Source organism: Sander lucioperca, chromosome 14 (genome assembly GCF_008315115.2).
Source record: "Sander lucioperca isolate FBNREF2018 chromosome 14, SLUC_FBN_1.2, whole genome shotgun sequence".
Lineage (NCBI taxonomy): Eukaryota > Metazoa > Chordata > Actinopteri > Perciformes > Percidae > Sander > Sander lucioperca.
Window position 1 is genome coordinate 1,507,149 of NC_050186.1, and position 21,560 is coordinate 1,528,708.

At 41.1% G+C, this 21,560-nt stretch overlaps 1 protein-coding gene across 6 annotated transcripts in view; it reads right to left on the reverse strand.

Annotated features, from left to right (window-relative positions):
* LOC116062793 (disabled homolog 2-interacting protein) overlaps positions 1-21,560 on the reverse strand; it is a 169,970-nt gene that overhangs the window by 122,023 nt on the left and 26,387 nt on the right. For 2 of the 6 annotated variants that reach the window (XM_035991200.1, XM_031317480.2), the window contains exon 1: positions 15,121-15,391. The exons of the other annotated variants lie outside the window; for them this stretch is intronic. In XM_035991200.1, the coding sequence (XP_035847093.1) occupies positions 15,121-15,160 (40 nt within the window). In that variant the 5' untranslated portion in view covers positions 15,161-15,391. Of the gene's footprint in view, positions 1-15,120; positions 15,392-21,560 lie in introns of those variants that run through there. 6 annotated transcript variants of the gene reach the window in all.

Below are 21,560 nucleotides of genomic sequence, written 5' to 3' on the forward strand. Positions count from 1 at the left end.
AAGCCGAAACGAGCAGGCTAACCGCAACCATTAGCTCGTGGCTAACGCTAGCATGCTAACGCTAGCATGCTAACGCTAGCATGCTACCTCGTTCTCAATAGCAAAGCACTGCTACAACACACACAAGTTCACCATAATTTACAAAAGAACTACTTCCATGTGCGCCCTCATTTAGAAGTCTCCCAGCTACTCCTGCCTTGTAACTGACCGAAGTTGTAGAAACAGCCTTTCTTTTACTGTCTATGGAGCTAGCTAGCTGACATGATCTACATCTGAGCTACTGAGCATGTGCAGTGCAATCAAAGATAGTACAGAAGAAGAAGAAGAAAAGAGGTCTCACTCTGTAGCTAAAACAGAGACCAGGTGAAAAGAGGATCTGCAGCAGTGAGAGAGAGCGGTGCAGTACAACAAAAATATGGTGTTTTTTGAAAATTAAACCATGTAAACCTATTCTGGTACAACCTTAAAATACAATTATGAACCTGAAAATGAGCATAATATGGCTGCTTTAAGCGCTCTTGGTATATTTACACTTATTTAGCCTTTAATAGACCATTCAGTCTTTTAATGAACAAGTTTGTGTGTAAGGATAACCGATTTCTACTGACTGATCTGACAGACATTGTGATGAAATGAGGTTTTCTTTATTTAACTTCCTTGACATCTATAATTAAGAACATTATAATTATAGCAACAGAGCATTAAGAAAGGCAACAGGTTAGAATAAACTGATGGGAGACAGCACCATGTTTCCTCCACTCCACATTTGGTGAGTTCTGGCTCCCAAAAGCAAAATGGAAACAGCCCTGTTTCCACACATACCCAGTTAATGTGAAATGATACAAATTGTTCTGTGACAGCGTTGAGGATGGGATAAATATGTTGATCTATTACTTTCATGTGTTTCTTGCGTCAAGGCATTCAGCACAACTATAAAACTCTGCAGTTAAACATCTTGTTGAGAGCTTGCCTTTGTTTGACACATTTTGGCATGTGTTGTTGCTTTTTGCTGTTGTTGTGAAGACTAGTTTGATCACTTCCAAATTTCCCAAACAGTTTATGACAATTAGTGAGGCTTATTTTTTTTTGCTGAAAAGTAACCATATGTACAGAAATATGTAACATTGCCAATGGGCATTTGTATGAAGCTTGGAGGCAGGGACATAGCAATGTGATATCATGACTTCACGTAAGCATACACGGCACTTTCCTAAAGCCAAGTGGCGTGTTATCTGTACGCATTTTGAGCTATCCGCGTGTATGTCTACGGCTACGCTGTATACAGCGGATGGCAGACTGCAATGTCAACAAACGTGGAAAGGAAACATCACATGCGGGACACGATCCCCGCTCTCCTGGGTGATAGTCCTGTGTTTTAGCCATCCTCCCTACGCAGATTTTCACTCTTTCATACTACTCACTACGGCGTCAATTCATACGCAATCGCAAGGTAATGTAAGTCAATGGAGGCCAAACGGCGTTGATAAACACGCTAAAAAGCGAGTATGCGTCTTGATAACACGGCAATAACGGCATACAAATTGGCATGTCATACATACGCCAATTCATGAGATCCGTCTGGACATAGTATTAGCAAAATAACAAATGCACGACACTTAGGGCCAAAATACAATTCATCTTATGGGGCCAAATCTAATTATGTTAATACTCCAATGAAAATGGCTGAACAAAAAATAACCGTCAAGTGCTTTGTAAAATTACTAACATTTTGTAAATGTAAAAGTGTTTGTTTTCATTGTATAAAACAATTAAATGGAAGTTTAGTGTAGCCCAATCTGTTAGAACAGTCATAGAACTCTATAGGGGCGGACTAGTTAAAGAACTGGGACACTAACAAAGACTTTACCTTGAATAACTACACAGGTGTTACACATTTTCTGTATGTGCAAACATTTATTTTTTTTTAGTTTGTTATTTTCTTATGTGCTTCCATTTTATTACGGTCAATCCGTTTGCTGATCCCAAAGTCTTCTGATTCTGGTATATCCTTACAGTTATATTACTCATTACTCACACTGTACTTGCTTGCATTAGCATGTGGTAGCTTGGTGGTTTACAAGCAGATTGAGGTTAAACCAGTAAGACTACAATGCTTGTTTAGGCCAAAGTGTGGCTAAAAGTCTAATTCTACCTCCAACAAGCAATTACCAGGAAAACCTGAAAATCAGGGACTGAAAGAAAAAATGGGAAAGACAGAAACCCAAAGGATGAAGTGACATAATGAGTGAGGACTTTGGTATGTGGGCTATAGAGTTACAAAGGGACAAAAAGTAAAGCAGTGAAGTCCACTCCTATGGACAACTCTGACACGCCCCTCCTTTAATCTTCCTCTCCGTTTGTCTCCCTTTCTGTCTCACTAACCCCTCACCTCTTTGTCATTGTGTTTATTTTCCTGCGTCGATTTGTGTGTGTTTATATCCAAGAACGTATGAAAAGTTGACAACACGCATAGTGAAGACTATGTTTAACCTTGTGTTTGTTTAGTTGAAGCATAGGTTTTTGTGCATGATGATGTGAAAGTCAGGTTCTTGGGAGTAAAAGCCACAACAAGCCAGGATTAAGTTTTTAAAATGGATCTCCCTTGAGAAACAGCACTTACGTTACTGCTGAAACAAGAGTTAAGACCATGATAGCAAAAACTGAGAAAAGACAGGATACTGAGGAGAGATCAAGAAAAGACAGGCGCAGTATAGTACCAGCGGCAAGCAGAAAGCAACAAAATGGAAAGTGCCAGTGTGACAAACAAGAAACAAATCTACAGTATTCTAATGATCTGCCTGAAAGTATTAGTAAAAATGTTATGTTGTGTTCTTTGTTGAGTGCTTGGATGCTAAAAAAAAATGTTTATGCATAGGCACAACTTGATACATAAAAATAAACACTTTCTCAGAACGCTGAGTCAGAGAAAAATGTACACATAAAACTACATCAATTGAAATCAAGAGTCACTGGCTTACGACTGATTCGCCTCTCGTTTCCTCTTGCCAGTAAAAGCAGAGAAATATCGGAATGTGTAATTCAGTTGTAGGAAGAGTTGGACACGGGAAAGTCAGGAATGCCATCCGCCATTTAAGAGACAAAGGCACTTGTGTGCAGCACGTGGGGTCAGGCTGCTACTATGCCTACCATGCCAGCAAGTGCTTTTGTGGTTGATTCCAAAGGGAATTCAACTTATAAAAGGCTAAAACTGGGGCTTCCTGGGGGCCAGCGGTCTAACATGAATACCATTTAACTGCCAAGGCCTCAGTTTCATTAGGACCTTTATCACATAGTCATGCCTCGTTTTCTGTCACGTTTTATTGCCAACTGTCTAATCAAAGCCAATTCGTATGCCATTGTTGGCGTGTTATCAAGACGCATACTCGCTTTTTAGCGTGTTTATCAATGCCGTTTGGCCTCCATTGACTTACATTACCTTGCGATTGCGTGTGAATTGACGCCGTAGTGAGTAGTATGAAAGGGCGAAAATCCGCGTAGGGAGGTTGGTTGTAGAGTTTAGATTCTCGGCCCAAGCCCGAGTCCGACCCGAGCCCGACCCGAGGTCGTGTCGGGCTCGGGCCGTTATTTCCGCCACTATCCTCGGGCCGGGCCGGACCCTTGATCAAGCATTTTTTTTTTTTTTTTATCCATTACCTATTTAGCCTAATTAGGTGGGGAGAAAGCTATGCCATAATCAGAAATATTATAAATATGTATATATAAGCTATATAAAAGTAACAAATGTGTACAAAATTTAGGCTGCAGTTACAAAATGCAGCATCCTCTCGCACGCATCACACCGGGCCTGCTGTGCTGTATTGTGTATCTTAAGTGCAACATGGAGCTTGAAGATGTAAAGAAAAAAAGAAAAACAGGAGAATTACCTTTGAGCAAGTGTGGAGGAAAGTCGGAGGTATGGAAGCAGTTTAAACAAGTCGTGGGCAGTGACAACAATATGTTGTTCATCATAGTTTCTTTTTTTTTTACGTTTCTTCATTCGGATCCACTTGCGATTCTTTCCATTCTGAATAAACAAACCGCGCAGTTTACAGGCTTCGTCCTTGTTGCATTATTCTAAACAGATTTCTGCAGTTCAAACAACTCAGAATTGTAGTTGAGAACGTCCGTTATAACGGCCCACGTATTAAAAAAATGTCGGGTTTAAATCGGGCTTGGGCTCATAATTACAGTTAATGTGTCGGGCCGGGCCGGTCTCAGACGCAACGTGCTCGGGCTCGGGTAGGTTCGGGCTTGATTTTTTGGGCCGATCTAAGCTCTAGTTGGTTGGGATGGAGGATGGGTAAAACACAGGACTTTCACCCAGGAGACCGGGGACTCGTGTCCCACGTGTGATGTTTTCTTTTCCATGTTTGTTCTTTTCCTAAACCCAACCCCGTTCTTCTTTTCCTAAACCCAACCCGCATGTGACGTTTCCTAAACCCAATTGTAGCCACGCAATAACACGTAGCCTCGCGATAACACACCACGTGGTTTTAGAAAGTAGGGCTGAACGATTAATTGCATTTGCGATAATATCGCGATATGTTAAAACGCGATTTCCTAATCGCAAAGGCTGCGATTTGGTCACGGGACTGGAAAGGGCTAATCAGTCTGCACTCCGCAGAAAAAGCATCAACTTAGCACGCTCGCTACGCCGTACCTTGAGCTGATTTCTGTCATTCAAACAACTCTGAGTTGTAGTTTAAAACGTTTACAGCCATTTTAATAAAATGAAGGTTTTTATTCTGGCTCGAGTCCATATATACAGTTAATGGATACAGGAACGCAGAACTGAAGGCTCGGTTAGCAACGATTAGCTCTGATTAGCGGTTAGCTCCGGTTAGCGGTAAGCTCCGTTATAAAGATATGGAGTGGAGGAGCTGCCACTGAGAGGGGTAACAATCAGACTGATAAATGACGTTCGGGGAGCTTTCACAGCAGCGGGGCCGCAGTGTTTCAACAGTTTTATTAGTACAGTTAATCCCACGGCAAGAACACCAGCAACATGCTACTGCTAACGTAACGATAGCCTCTCTGAACAAGTGCAACGTTTGGTGTCATGCACACGGCACACAACTTCACGAGGGGGAGGGGCTGGAGGCAGCTCCTCTCTGTGCACTGTAAAAAAAATACACTGTGTGTGTGTGTGTGTGTGTGTGTGTGTGTGTGTGTGTGTGTGTGTGTATACTGTATACCAGGGGTCACCAACCTTTTTGAAACTGAGAGCTACTTCATGGGTACTGAGTCATACGAAGGGCTACCAGTTTGATACACTCTTCTGAAATAACAAATTTGCTCAGTTTGCCTTTAGTTATATACGATTATTAATGATTAATGATAGTCATCTATGTGAAGACACTGATCACGTTAATGATTTCTCATTATCAATAATTATCAACAATGACGTAACAAGGTGGGAAACAGATAATATCAATATTCAATTTTCATTTTTAGAACAGGCCTGAGGGCTACTCATGTGGTCCTTGGGGGCTACCTGGTGCCCACGGGCACCGTGTTGGTGACCCCTGCTATATACTATATTTTTACTTATTTAACTGTCTAGTGTGTAATTGTGTGTTGTTCATACTATAAAATGGATTGTTTGTCTTTGTTGAATAATACAGAAGACAAAGAGCTTAAAAAAATAATCAAATATCGAATCGCAATCGCAATATTTGGGAAAAAAATCGCAATTAGATTATTTTCAAAAATCATTCAGCCCTATTAGAAAGTGGCGTGTATGTTTACGCTGTGACGTTGCAGACTGCCGTCCGCTGTATACAGCGTAGACATACACGCGGATAACTCAAAATGCGTACAGATAACAAAAACTGGCGTGTATGTTTACGCGAAAGTCATGATATCACGTTGACAAAACAGGCAGACAATCGGCAGCAGAGCCAGCGGTCCATCTGTTTTACTCCTTGCCGAGGCAGCAGCAGACATCGGGAGATGGGTAAACCGATTGTCCATCTCCGGGGCTGTCAACGCTGTGTCTCGGAAAAAAGTGGAGGGACCGAGCAGCCCCCGCCGCGACCCCTGGCTAACGTTAATGTTAGTTAGCTAACGAAGTTATCTTGCAAATACTACCCAACACTGCTTACAGATAACGTTATAATGAGCCGAACAAATTGTCAGTCATCTGGCGAGAACACTATGCTGTCCTACGCTGAGATAATGTGTAAATGAAACATTAAGTTGTTAAATTTTACTTATTTAGTGATCGGTCTGTGTAATGTTGACATGGAAGAAAAAACATTTTGCGTTGGCAGAGCGCCATCTACTGCACCAGATCGGTATAGTTACTTCAATCATTCTCCCCATTCTTCCCCGCTCATGTATGCGGGGAGAACTGGCATAACCCGGTTATTCACTTAACCAGGGTAAGACCATGCCCCGGTTACTGCTGTGCATGTAAATGCACTGTGCGTAAAGGGTACAAAGACGGAATGCGGGGACAGAGCGCCTTTAAGCCGGCAGCGGAAGAAGTCACAGAGCTGTGACAGCGCCGAACAGATGTCTGTGTGAAAGGGATAGGCGGCAGGGTGGAACTACACACAGTAGTGATGCACGAGTCGACCCACCGGAGGGTCAAAAAGTGACAAATTATTCATAACTTACAAAAAAACATTGCGTGCAATAGTGGACCTTCTCTTCCCCTGTCTCTCTCCCTCTCAAACACACGTGCTCATGTGGGCACTGCGGCGCTCAGTCTGTCTCGGTCCTCTCGAATTGGGGTGGCTGTGGCTCGGTGGTAAACACTGATTAAGATCAGTTTATCTTGTGATACTAGCATCCTCATTTGATAAGAATCTCCTAAGAAAAGGCTTAAGTGTGCTAGCATTCATTATTCAAATTAGGGCGGCTGTGGCTCGGTGGTAGAGTGGTCGTCTACCAATTGGAAGGTCGATGGTTCAATCCCTGGCTCCTGCAGTCTACGTTTTCGAAGTGTCCTTGGGCAAGACACTGAACCCCGAATTGCTCCTGATACTGCGCCATCGGTGTGTGAATGTTTATCTGAAATAATCTGTTTACCTTGTGTGGCAGCCTCGGCCACCAGTGTATGAATGGGTGAATGACACCTGTAGTGTAAAGCGCTTTAAGTAGTCGTTGTAACGTAAGTAAGGTGGTTAAGACTCGAAATGCGCTATATAAATGCAGTCCATTTACCATCTACTGACGATTGTGCTACTATTATGCATAAAGTCGGCGGTTTGTGGTTGGGGGGATGGATTAACTGTGTGAATCAGCTCAATCTCACTTGACGCCGAGACTGTTGTGTTACATGTCACGCCTCTTTTTCTGCCGGCTACGTAGTGAAATCCTACACTGAGGCGGCTTTACTTTGTTCTGTGTGAATAAACAAAGGGGTAACGGCAGACCTTTATTATGACGATATCGCAGAATCTCTGTGTGAAAGGAGCTCTACATGCTGCTTGGATTCTTTGAGAGCTCCCTCAGAGAGGAGAGCCTTTCCTGCCAAATCTAACAGCGTTACCTTTTGGTATAAACAGTCAATTGTAATGATGTGTCTCTGACTGAATTTATTTACAGAAACAGAAATACTAATAAAGACACAAACACACTGATTTATAATAGTAGCCTTCAGTGCTCCCTTTGAAGTCCTGAAATATGACCTCGTTTTCCATTATTTAATTAACTGAAAACATGGAGCCGCGTTAGTCTGATTATGACAGACTGTATAACTGATGATTTTACATACAGTATACACAGAACAGCATGTGATATATGATGCTTTGGCAAAAACAAAGCTTTAAATCAAACTTCTAAAAGTTGTATGTTGCTCCTTCTCCAAAGCTCTCATTTCAGGCTCAAATGACTGCATTTTCCCATCGGCGTTGGCACTGAAATTAATCCTCTGGTGAATCATCACAGATCTGTAACTGGGTAAACCACATAAACAATGAGGAAGGATCAACAAAACACTGATTAAGATCAGTTTATCTTGTGATTTTAGCATCCTCATTTGATAACAATCTCCTAGGAAAAGGCTTAAGTGTGCTAGCATTCATTATCTTTCTGGCTTTACCAGTTTCCTTTCCCGTAGTCAGAATTTTCCAACTCTCCTTTCTCAGCTCATTCCCTCACCACTCTCACCCTCTCTGGCACTCTTTTGCTCAGTGTGGGGCCAGCACATTAACGTAAGATTTACAGAGACATGAAAAGCACATTCCACAACATACATTTGTTGTGAGCGTGTAACAAACTCATGACTGCGTTGGGCTCGGTTTCTGGCTCTTGCAGTCACTTTACCTTAGACACACTTCGACAGCAAAACACCACGGACACCCTAGCACCCACACCCACACAAACACACTTACTGTAAGATCTACATAACGTACAGCAAAGACACAAATTTAATTTGTACATTCCAATTTTCCTTGACTCGCCATTGTCTCATATACTCTCCTTTTCTCTGTTTCTTGTCCCTTCCTCCCTCCCTCCCTCCCTCCCTCAGCAGTGCTGTTGACTGACAGTCTCCCATCAGGGAGGCTTTCTGACAAACGGGGCCAAATGGAGTCGTGCCACTGTTGCTGCTGGCCGCAAGTCAGCTTTCTGAGGTTATTGCTGAGCTCTGCTCCTAAAGTGTTATTTATATCCACCATCACCAGGCTAGTTTTAAGTGTTTGATGAACTTTTCCTGTGTCATCTCCCGCGTGGACCAATCTGCCTTGTTTTTATTTCAGTGTTACAATAACAATAGATTAGAAAAAGCAGAATTTCTTATATTTCTGAATTTCCGTACGACTTAACAGCACTTTACAATTTCGCAAAAAAAAAAGAAAAAACTGGATCAAATTGAGAAAGAAAATGTGAAGAGATGTTTCTGCACTTCTAGGATTTTTTATTTTCTTTTACTACTTTTTTTTTTACTACTGTGTAAATCGAAAATAGAGTTGGTCAGGAGCTATGTGTGAGAGTACTGTAGTCAGTAGTGGACTTTTTTTGACGGCAGGAACCTTTTTTGGTTCTCAAGAACTTTACCTCTATTTCAATCAGAGAAAGCTAGCTCAAGTTTTTGTGATTTTTCAATGGGCCAGTTACTATCAAGGTAGAGTCTGTGCTGTAATGAATGTAAAACACAAGCAATTATTCAGATTATAAGAAAGAAGTGGTTGTACGATCACTTTTAGGACTAGGGATAGAGATTCTGTTTCATGTTACTGACATTTACAGTAAATGACAGTTTTAAAGCTTAAAACTGGACAGCCTAAAAAAAAAGAGTTATATAAGGAGACAGGGCAAACACATTATAATTTATTTGCCGACTGCTTTATTGTGGCTGCGTACCATAAACGGACAAATTACGTACTACAACAGACAAAGAAACAGAACATCGCACTCAGCAGATTGCTACTCTTGAGATAGACATCTTGGCGTGTTGTCGTCTGAATGTCTCCTTTACAACATCTTTCGCAAATCACACACTCATATATTACAAAGAAAAACATGATGACTTCAAACTCATCTATGTTTACGTGTTTTTTTCTCAACACACAAAAATGGTCTCAGACCAAGCAGTCACTTGTAATCTAGGACTGGTTTGAGTTATTGGGATAATTTGGAAAAAAAGGCAAACGGTGTAAGAGGCACAAATGCTTTCTGAATATCTCAATCAGTAGCAAGCTAAAAAGTAGCAGGCTTTTTAAAGTTGCAGGACAAATATGGCCATCACAGCAGACAGCTCTAAATACAGGAGTGAAAGCACCCAAAAAGGCACTGAGGACGCATCAGGACCTAATTGTTCCAGCTACATTTGGTCAGGGATACATTTTTCTATATATGTAGTGTAGTGTCAAGACTAAGGCACCCTTGACCTCTTTGAAGGACCACCTAGTCAAGTTAGTAGTGAATATATATAGCTCAACAAAGTACCAAACATAGACCACTGAGGTCTTGTCTCTCTGTTCTTCTGCGTTTGTATGGCTCTTTGGTATCCAGCTGTTCCTTTCTCATTTTGAGTTTTTCGGTGTAGTACTATCCATTATGCAAATAGCCACAGCAATCCTCTTGGGTTGCTGCATGGTTGAGCCCAAATGTGTGTGAGGAGTGCTTTTTTTCTTCTTCTCTGTCTTCAGAAACATCCACAGTTTTCTCCACAGATATAGTCAAATATTAAGCATGGAGGCAAAATCCCATCACAAGCAGCCACTCGAGCTACATTTGAAAAGCATTTTAAAAGCCAAGTGTGAAATGCAATCAGCCTCAACTGGATGTAGACACAATCTGCAAAAGATGTGTATAGGTTATGTTTGTTTTTCATTTCAAAATAGCATCTAACCCACAAATGAGAAGTCGTCAGAGTTAGTTTAGTAAAGAAAAGCCTGTGCAACATACACAGCCTGCCACAGACATTCTATTCCAGCACCACTTGCCTTGACCTCTCTAGGAGCATGACAAGCAGCATGCCATTTATTATTTATAATCTATTCTAAATGCTTTTAATAATGCTAAAGCAGAGAATTATCACCTGACTCTGCAGTTCTCCTGGGCTTTACAGAGTTTTATAGCAACTGTTTGGCTGTCTGGCCCATAACATTACTGCTGTTTTTTTTATATTAGTATAACACACACACGCGCACGCACACACACACATATATAAATACATACATGCATACATAAATATGTACAAAATCTTTATCTCACAATCATACTGACCCAAATTCAAGTAATTCAGGATATTGCAGGAAATAAAGTATATAACAAAGCTAATATTTACTCTGAAATTAAAGAAATCATATCTCAGTATCCCATGTCTTTGTTACAGCCATAGTCTCCCATTTGTATATCTATTTTTTTTGCTCTACCTTTCAAAATGATTCTTTCCTGTAAATAATAATGCTTAAAATAATAATTATATAATAATTTGGGGTTTTAAAGATCACAATGTATTACTTAACACTGTTGTTCTGATTGGAAAAACCTTTATTTTCAACAACACAAAGACTTTACTGCTGATTTACTCCCACCACGCTGATTGTCATTTTTGGCTGTAGCAGGCAGATGTTTTCAGAGTGATAAAACTCCTAGCGTTCACTACATGCTCAGCACCAAAGAGCAGACAGATAAGAGTTAGTGACTAGCTGGAAAACGTAAAAGTATTGGAGCGTAGAGCAGCCAGATATTTCCCTCAGGAGTTGGTAGCAACCAAAAACAGAGATAAAACAAAGTGAATATTGGAATTACATTCTTCAGTTGGCCAAACACACGACTCCAGATGAATGTCGTTCCGTAACTGCTGGGTGTGTATGGTAGGTAGGCTACTGTTTGCTAACACCATTTCATCTTAAAGCGTAAGACTCGCCAAAATGCAACCTAGGGTGTTTTTGTGAATATATATATATATATGGCCTTTTGAATGGGAGTGCTATGGGCACTACTATGATAGCATCAAAATCACTATTTTTAAAACACTAAGAAGGCTCGACACAACATGAAACTTTGTTCCAAGTATCACCAGGGGCTCTACACATGAACGCAAGCATTGAGAACATTGTTTTTGTACACAGAGTTTACTAAAAAGAAAGGTTTTGAACGACTCACTTTAGCAGTTGTTGTTTACGCTCTTTGTCAGTCAAAAAGTGTCGATGTCCGAATGCGAATGAACGGACTCCATAAGGAAATGTCATTCCTATATGAGGCTCCTTTTTCAACTACAAGGTCAATATTGTTTTTCAATAACGACAAAACAACAAATTATCCGTGCATTTATATGGAACTAAGCTCTAGGAGCTTTCCATCTTTACTCTCCTCCCTGTTACGTTGCATTCGGAGATTGACTCTTTTTGACTGACAACTGCTAAAGTGAGTCGTTCAAAACCTTTTTTAGTAAACTCTGTGTACACAAACAATGTTCTCAATGCTTGCGTTCATGTGTAGAGCCCCTGGTGATACTTGGAGCAAAGTTTCATGTTGTGTCGAGCCTTCTTAGTGTTTTAAAAATAGCTATTTTGATGCTATCATAGTAGTGCCCCTAGCACTTCCATTCAAAAGGCCATTTGACTGAAAACGAGAATACGGTAAATCGTAAAAGTGGCGTTTCCGTCCTAATTATGCTTTTAAACTAAAGTTTGACTCGGGTATATTCACAAAAAGATCCTAGGTTGCATTTTGGCGAGAGTTACGCTTTAAAAGGTGATAGTAATGTCAGTGTTGCATTCACAACTTGTCGCTTCTGCTCCCAAATGGCCAAACTAATCAGTTATTGCAGGTTTAAAGCTGCAATAATCAATATGTCAATACAGTGAATCAAATGAACACATTTGACGTGCCCTTTAAAGAAGTAGGACAAGCCAGAAAGACCTCACTTTGGCAAAATATTTTTCACCAAAAGGTTTGAAATTTAGATTTGACTGACACACACACACACACACACACACACACACACACACACACACGTTTACAGCTGGAGACATGACAGACTAAACATCATGTTTGTATTAGACACACACACACACACACACACGTTTACAGCTGGAGACCCGACAGACTAAACATCATGTTTGTATTAGTCTCTAAATCCTTCAGACAACACTCATCTGCCAAGACAAGAAAATCTCTTGTGCTGTACAGCAGAATGAACTTGACTTGACCATGAGGTCTGATGCAAGACTGTGTTTCCTCTCTTATAACTAGATTAAAACGAATAAGCTTGACAGCCCAGTTCCAAAATGTACACGCCCTGTACCACCCAGCTCCAAAGCCTGGCTAGATTTAAGCACATGACAACACAAGCAAGAATACATCTTTTATTAAAAGCTGAACATTCTTCAAGACAAAGCCCTGCAGCGCCTCCGCCCACAAGACCGCAGTTTCATCTGGATAAAATCTGGGAATTTTAGAAGTGTAGTCAGAAACCCTAATTCACCTCAAAATGGAAAATGAGAAAAAAAGCTCCTTGTCTATAAAAATGCTTTATAGTGAAAGAGGAGAAATTTCTAAGATTTAATCCCCCTGTCTAATACAAGTTCTGTACAAAACACACACACAAGAAATTGTCCCTGTGTTTTGTCCTCCAGTACATGAGCAGGCATTCAACCTTTCCCAACTAGGACACAACCGTGCAGACCTATTTACATGTCAATGAAGGTCATGGATACGTTTCTCTGCCTCGCCCTTTTTACTTCCCTCCCTCTCATCTCTGTGTTCCTATAAGCTAGTAGAAGTGCTCATTTTGACAAAAAGGGCATGGCTGCTTGTAAAGAGGAATACTTGTAGTGGGAGTCTCTGTTTATTCCTGAGAAAACTATTGGGTGCACTGGTGTACCTCCACCATACACTAGATTGAGTTCATATGTCTGACTATTGTTAGTTTTATAAGTTACCAACTATATTAGCTTGTCTGGTAGCAATGCCACTCAGAATATAATCTAAAGCACTGCACAGTAGAAGAGGATGGCCAGCATCAGTAACCATTTGCTTTCTATAGATAGAAAAGAGGAAATAGGTGGATGCAGTTACAGTGCCTGTGCTTTAATGATCAGCAAACTGCAGATCAAAATCTACTTTATATGCAAAATACAGAAAGCAATGTGTAATATATGAAAATAACATCTGCTCTTAAATTAGTTGCAAACAGCAATGATGTCTGTGCACAATGGTGTGTGTGTGTGTGTGTGTGTGTGTGTGTGTGTGTGTGTGTGTGTGTGTGTGTGTGTGTGAGTGTGTGAGAGAGAGAGAGAGAGAGAGAGAGAGAGAGAGAGAGAGAGAGAGAGAGAGAGAGAGAGAGAGAGAGAGAGAGAGAGATTGAAAATTGATGCCTACGAGTCTCAGGGGCCATGAACTCTTCCTGAGAATGTAATCGGATGATATCAGATTATTGCCATTTCTACTCGCACTATTCTATTTATATTGAACCTTTAGAAGGGATCTTCTGACTGGTTGAGAGGAGAGGAGTCAATCACTGTATGAAGATGACATTTTATGTTGGAAAACCTTGCTGTGAAGGTGACAAAATGCTCAATGTTCTCACTTATTTGGGTTAGATTGTTAACAGAAGTTCCAAGTCTCAGGGGATGGATAAAAACAAAGTTTCGTCTTTAACAGTTTTCTTTCCCTTTTCTTCGTCTCTCTTTCTCCGTCGTGGCAGACAGCCCAGTGCATAAAGCAATGTGGCTTAGACCGAAAATTCAGTCTCTTGGAAATATGTTCTCTGTTGACTCATCCTGTTAACCACATTCTTCATCAGCAGCACAGCAGAGTCATCCCCATCGGCCATGAAGACAAAACTTCTTTTCTGGCCCAGTTAATAATACACCACTTTTTTTCTGCCTTTTAACTATCTAGTTTAGGCTCTAACATTTGGAGCAGTGGAGAAAAAAAAAAAGAGGCAGCGGAAAATGAGGGGGTAGAGAATGACTGAGCACTCTCACTGGCCTACAGTGCAAGTCTAGGTCCCCCTGGATTTATTTGTGTACATAACTCTCTTTCTGTCTCTCCCCTTCTCTTTCCCCTCTCCCACTTTCATTCTTTCGTGCTGCTCTGTGTCTCTAACACAAACACCCACATGGTGCAACCACTACACTGCATACAAATATACAGATTCACAAAACCGTCAAATTATCTTGCTGCTTTTGAACAGAAATGGTACACCCACGGCCCTCGCATATGCCAGTTAATTATTCCATTAAAAGAGCAAGAGGAGAGCCTGCTGCTTCACCAAGCTCGCACTAAAACAGCCAGACGGAACACAGATGGAAGACGAGGTAAATTCCAGAGAGACATCATTCAACATGCAATTTCGCTGCTACAACAAAGATTAAAACTTGATAACGCTGTTAAAGTAATGGCGAAAAGGTCATTAGAGCAAAATGTCGGGAGCAGGCTTGATCTCATCACATTGCCATGTACTGTAACACTCCTCACCCCTCGACCCCCTTCCCAACAGAACAGACTGAAGTCCTATTCATCTGACCACAGAGGCCCTAGTCAACAGCTTAAGAGCCAAATGGAGAGCCTGGTCATAGTAGCAAGCTAACAGGAAAACCATGTGACCCGCTTCCCTTGTTCACCAACATGCTTTCTTCAACTTTTTCCACAGAGTGGCTTGCATTATTTCTAATCCTTCCCTGCCAACCTGGCGCTTCAGATCTCACTCACCATGCTGTGTCTCTGGATGGGTGCTGGTGTCAGGGTCCATGGTAAATTCACAGTGTGATGAGCGCCTGGATCAACACCCCCATATCCTGAGGCAAAGTCGCCTCTGCGACTACTTAAAAACTGTTACTACAACTACTGTTTTATTTCTGCCGCCGCCACTGCCGTCTCCCTCTCTGCTGCTCTATCCAGTCAGAGCTACTGGCTCTGGTCTGGCCCCTGCAGCCTGCCAGCTCAGCTCAGGCTTCTACCGCTGTGTTACATCTGTCTGACTGAGCCTCTCTCTGGAGAGTGGGGAGGGAGGGAGAGAGAGAGAGAGAGAGAGAGAGAGAGAGAGAGAGAGAGAAGAGAGTATATAACGGAGTACAGAATGGGAGGGAGAAGAAAGGAGCCATTTCCACATTGTGGTGTTGGTGAAGAGAGAGAGAGAGAGAGATATGTGTGGAGAGAGTTGTGGCAGCGCTGAAGTTTTCCACTTTGATCCATTTTACACTCTCAGCATATTTTTTTCTCATCATAAAGAGAACGCGGTAACATCAGTTTTTGGAAAACATTAACATGCCAGAAGAATTTAGGAACTTATATAGTACTGCAGTCTGGATGTTAACAACGGGTGGACTCTGACCGGGTTGTGCTGGATGGGCATGGTTTCCACTCAATGCAATTTTGGGACATAAAACAACACGTGCTGCTTTTGCGGACCTGAATTGTGCAGAAAGTTGACATTGGGGCTGCAAAAAAGGTTTAGCCTATGAAATGTAAAATATAGTGAAAGAATGTTCTTCACACTTTCTTGGTGCTCAAAGTGACGTCTTCAAATTGCTTGTTTTATCCGACATACCCCACATACCACAAAGAGATTCAAACTACAATGATACAAAACTTTTAAGTTTGGCTGCAAAGATAGTTGATTTGGTTGCATACAAACGTATGTATAACATGGTAAGCATACTTTTGCCCTTTCTTATATTTACCTATGTCTAGGTCAGCAATTGTACAACTCATCCTCAAAAAGAAGTGTAACCACAGCATCTCCACTGACAGCTACGGTTTGATTACTACTGATTGGGATTCTACAGCATATGTGCCGCTCATATACCACTCCTGCAGCTCCTGTCCTTTCTGCATCGTAACACGGCCAAATGGAGCCCAGCCAACCTCGAACTTAAAATTGTTTTATCTCAACTATCCCAAATTCTTGATAAGTTATAGCTCCATATATTTGAAATGTTTTGAGTTATCTTGAGTAAAACTGTAAGACAAGACACTGACAGGGCAAAATAATTCATTATTCAGGACAGACTGGAATGACTGGCATAAAGTCAACAAATACCATTCTGGCTAAAGATAGCTAATTGTAATTATAAGGTCTGAGGGGAGAGATAGAGGCAAGCAGGACTTTGTTAAATTAAACATCACAGGGACTGTTAAGATGCTTGAAATACATGCGTGGAAGTATTTGGGCTACAAGGCATGTACAAGTCATTCAACAGCCTTTGGTCAGTTATCCAGTTATATTTAATCCTATCTAAAGTGTTGCAGCTCTATTGAAAATATGGAGAAAACTGGAAAATAGGGCAGCATATGCCCTAGCATCTTTAAAGAACAGAGAGATGAAAACCTTTTTAAAACAGCATCCAGAACAGAAAAAAAAGAAAAAACTTCCACCTCAGTAAAGTTAAGCTTAGCTGTTCAGGAGGGAGCGTAATAGCGCTCTCCATCTCTTGTTGTGCCAAAACCTTCAACGAGTTCAAAAGAACAGACGAGGCAGCCGCTCACTATTCAGTCGCAGGATGAGACGAGATGAGAGCGCTCTCTGATTTGTTGTCGATTCCTATTCATCTAAGAGTAGGCTACTTTTTATTCATCATGCTGCTTATTTGGAGCCTGTGCCACACAAGGACAAGGGCAGGTGGGGCCTACGCCAATGAATAATCTAGTAAAACATAGACCGTGGGAGTGTTTGTAGTGCTGTGATGTGGAATAGGATTTCAAAAACCATACGTACATGCACACGCACAAATGCAACTTTAAAGGTTAGCCACTGAAGAGGGGACTAGAACAAATATTACTGTTCGGTTTTCAGGGATAAAATTAAACAGCGACCCTTCTGTCGATATGACATTCAACGAGGCAAACACTTGTTTTTGTCCCTGTGAAGTATTATATTGTCAGTGAACTCGTTAAATGTGTTTTAATAAAGCACTAGCGGTATCTCATCCCACCACCAATTCAACCAGTAATGTGCATATATGCCTCTGATAAAAATGAAGTTTCCCGCCTTGTGAATATTAATGTGTGAAGTTCATGTTTGGCTAATTATCATAAGTATGATATGATGTATGAATGGCTGCCATAATAACCACCACAGTAATATATTAATGTCTTGTAATGTATTCTAGTTAACATGCAGAAAACTGTGGTTTGACTATGGAAATCTGAATCAGCAATTCAGAAATTATCTGACATCATCATCATCACCACCATGGAAAAGTTTCAGAATGTCATTGGCAGAGTGGCAAAGGTACCCTGTAATTAGTGAACTAGCTGGCAGACTGTTTATTCTTTTAGCCACTGTCTCTTATCAGATACACAAAATCAAATCCAATCACAGGTTCCAGTGTAATGGATATATACATGCCCTACTCTCATCATCATGTCATCACCTGGATCAGTGAGTATAGATTACAGCAACATGACATCATGACTTTGCGTAAACATACACGCCCACTTACTTAAGCCAAGTGGCGTGCTATCTGTACGCATTTTGAGCTATCCACATGTAGGTTTGGGTACCGTTTGGATTGAAATTTAAATTGAAAATTATTTAAATTTAACAATATATTAACGTTTTAAAGTACTTACATAAATAATAAGTAAACCTAAGTCACCTAACACATAACTACAATAATTTAACAAATAACAGTTACATTATTAACAAATAACAACAAAATAAACGTTGAGTTGGTATGCCAACCAGCTTCAAACTTTAGCAGTTCTTTTGCAGAAAAATGACCATATTTGCCTTCTCTGGCAAGAAACACACCTCTCCTGACTTACGGCATGTCCTGCACAGGAGAAAACTCTCTCAGGTGGTATCCAAGAGGCCTGTACACACAGGTATGAGTTTGAAAGGGCAGACAATTTGGGGAGGCTGTCCCACCTCCCCCACCACCAGGCTACAGGATCTTGTCCTGAATGATAGACTAGCAGAGCAAGTGTAATATGTTTACTAGCGATCACGTGCAGTGAATGGTTAATATGCCTTTACGTCCGTTTTGGTGAGCCCAGAGGGAAAATATGGCATTTTAAAAGTAGCCTACATTTACGATAGCTAGCTAACGGTAGACTACAGAGAAAGTGTGATATTTATACGTCCATTTCAGAGCGTGTACAAAAAGCCGTCTATCAGCAGTGATAGTAGAGTGCATGTCTGAGAATAGCGCGGACAGGCGCTTCATACCGCGAGCGGGCACGTGCGCCAAAAGGGAGAAAGAAAAAAGAGTCTGCCGCTGTCCGGAGCGACAGAGGTAAAATATTTAAGTCGGAACCGAAATTTGCGTTCTAATCCGGTCCGAATACTACCGTTTGCGTAGGAACCGGATCCATAGTGGAACCGGGTTTCGGTACCCAACCCTATGCGCGTGTATATCTACGCCGTATACAGCAGACGTAAACATGCACGTCACTTGCCGTGTTATCGCGAGAAAGCGGGTTGGGTTTAGGAAAAGAATAACCGGTTGGGTTTAGGAAAAGAAGAAAGCGACGGTTGAGTTTAGGAAACGTGACACGTGGGACACAATCCCCGCTCTCCTGGCTGAAAGTCCTGTGTTTGACCCATCCACCACCCCAACCAAACCTCAACCATTTTTTTCCGCGGATTTTCGGCCTTTCACACTACTCGCTACGGCGTAAATTGACACGCAATCGCAAGGTAATGTAAGTCAACGGAGGCCAAACGGCGTTGATAAACACGCTAAAAAGCGAGTATGCGTCTTGATAACCCGCCAATAATGGCATACGAATTGCCGTGTCATACATACGCCACTCATGAGATCAGTCTGATTACAGACAGGGATGCACAAATTCCAAAATTCTCCTCTGCTTTTTGATGTTTGATGACTTAGCACTGAACAATTGCAGCAAAGAAGTGTCCCTGTATCTTAAAGTCAAATGTGTGCTATGCAGAGAATGCTGGGTAACAGCCAGAACTTTGAGGAGACAGAAGGACATCTCTTCTTGTCTCATCATCTAGCCCTCAGCATACTCTCACCAAGAATGCAATCTCACTTGGTATGATAGAAAAAGACAAGTGTCCAAAAGAAAGCACAAGAAAGAAGAAAACTGGAGGAATTTAAAGCTTTTGAGCTGAAAATGAAAAAGACGTTTGAATGAGACACTTAATAAGTTGTATCAAATAACATGACGCGATGCTTTAACTAAAAGAACCTATAACCTGAGGAATAAATAGTCTTCTAAATATCTTTCGCCATGTCAACTAAGGGGTAAGAAATGCTTCTGTAAATGCTTTAACGTTATATTTGTATTGTTAACACTGAACTAAATGGCTCTCTCTAATGGTCAAGGGATGGTAATATCACTGTTTAAACAAATCTTTGCAACAATTCCTGAGCATAGAGTGTCTGCAGAGAGCATGATTCTGATCCCACCACAAAGCATTACTCAAATCACTGTGGTAAGAAAGAACCATGGTCTCAGAAACCGTAAATCATATTATCTTTATCATATTATCTACTATCCAATAACACTGTATCAGGGATAGAGGACAACACCACCACAGGAAATCACTAAACTTAAATAAAACCTAAACCTGTTGTAAAATGTTCTGTACTGTACTGTAAAATAGTGTAATGACATCATGAACAAGCACGTAAACTAAATAACCACTGACGCACACACTGATTTAAAAGGGGGTCATATTAGGTTGCATGCCAGCTGATAACCCAGCAACAGTAACTGTGGGATACAAATACTTGAAAGACTAAACTTCAGTGCCACCTAGTGTCTCATTTTTTTATTTTTTTTTTTGCTGGATTTGCTTGTTTTATCCAAATGTGGATCTAGTATAGTATTCATATCAGCACAAATTACTAATTCATAGTCAGAGAGTCTATCAGTACCTTATTCAACAGAGTAAAAAACGACTTCATACGTGTTTGGTGCATAGATGTTAACGAATGCTATGCTTTCCTTCCATTGCACGCACACACTTGATGAACGTAACTCTACCATCCTCATCACCCCCTTTACCAGTAATAGTAGCTAATAGTAGCTAAAGAGGTAAGTATAAGTATTGTTATTTTTGAAGTGCAGACTTTATAATGTTGGTTCTCCATTCTGCTTACATCCTTACTCAGCTGGTGTGTCTCCTGGAGCATAGCTAAGTCTGTGTTATTTCTTGCTAATAGATCCAAGAGAGCTACTCTTTAGTTAGGACAATTAAAACCTTTCAGATTACAAGAAAAAATATCCAAACTAGCCATACAATTTCTAATTCATACAAAAATGTTTTAAATGATGATGGTAAGGAGACAATTTAAAAGTAGGCCTAAGAATAGAAGACACTCACTGCAGTAAGTCGTGAATATATTTGTGTGCCAAAAAGAAAAAAATACCCTGTACCACCCTCTTCCCCACACCTGTCCCACATCCCATCACATCCAGTTAGACCCCTACCCACCCACCAGCCCCCCTCTACAGTCCCCAAAACCCTACTTCATCCTTGCAGGGTCGTAGCATAGTGGCAAAGAGACCTAGTGTCTCATTTTGACCTATTCTGTGTGTTCATCCTTACGGCCACATCCACAGACCTCACCAGTTTTCACTGAGCTGCTCCATCTTGTCCTAAGCCCTTGGGCACATCCCGAAAGTAATGATATAATACTACACATTGTCATTAGCAACAAGGAATAGTGCAACATGCCATCTGTCGTTCGGAAGAAACCAAAACCATTTTCGGTGTCTGTCTTAGTGGTAAGAGTGAAGCATGTGAGTGCTACGAAGCAGCAAGCTCTCCATCTAGTGGATATCAGGCAGAAGAAAAGAGTATCAGCAATTTCAAAAGGCTCACCCAGGCATGTAAGCAATGCAAGGCTCACTTGCATGTGTGAGTGGTTGGCTGGTTGTGTCAGTGAGCAGCATAAAGCAGGGCTTCTCTTGAGTTACATTGCCCATTTCACCTTTGCGTAGAGCAAGCATCCTGCATACGAGTGCTTGTGCAGAGAAGTCTGACTTAAAGCTCATACTTTGCAGCCATGGACATGCATTTGGAATGTAACCGTCAAAAACAGAGCCAAGCCATTAAAAAAAAGCACCAACTTCTCCTCTTTCTTCAGAGTCTTAATAATACATTACATTTTTATATGACCATAACCATGTTGAACGAATGTTAAATATTTGATTTCTAGGTTATTAATGATTCT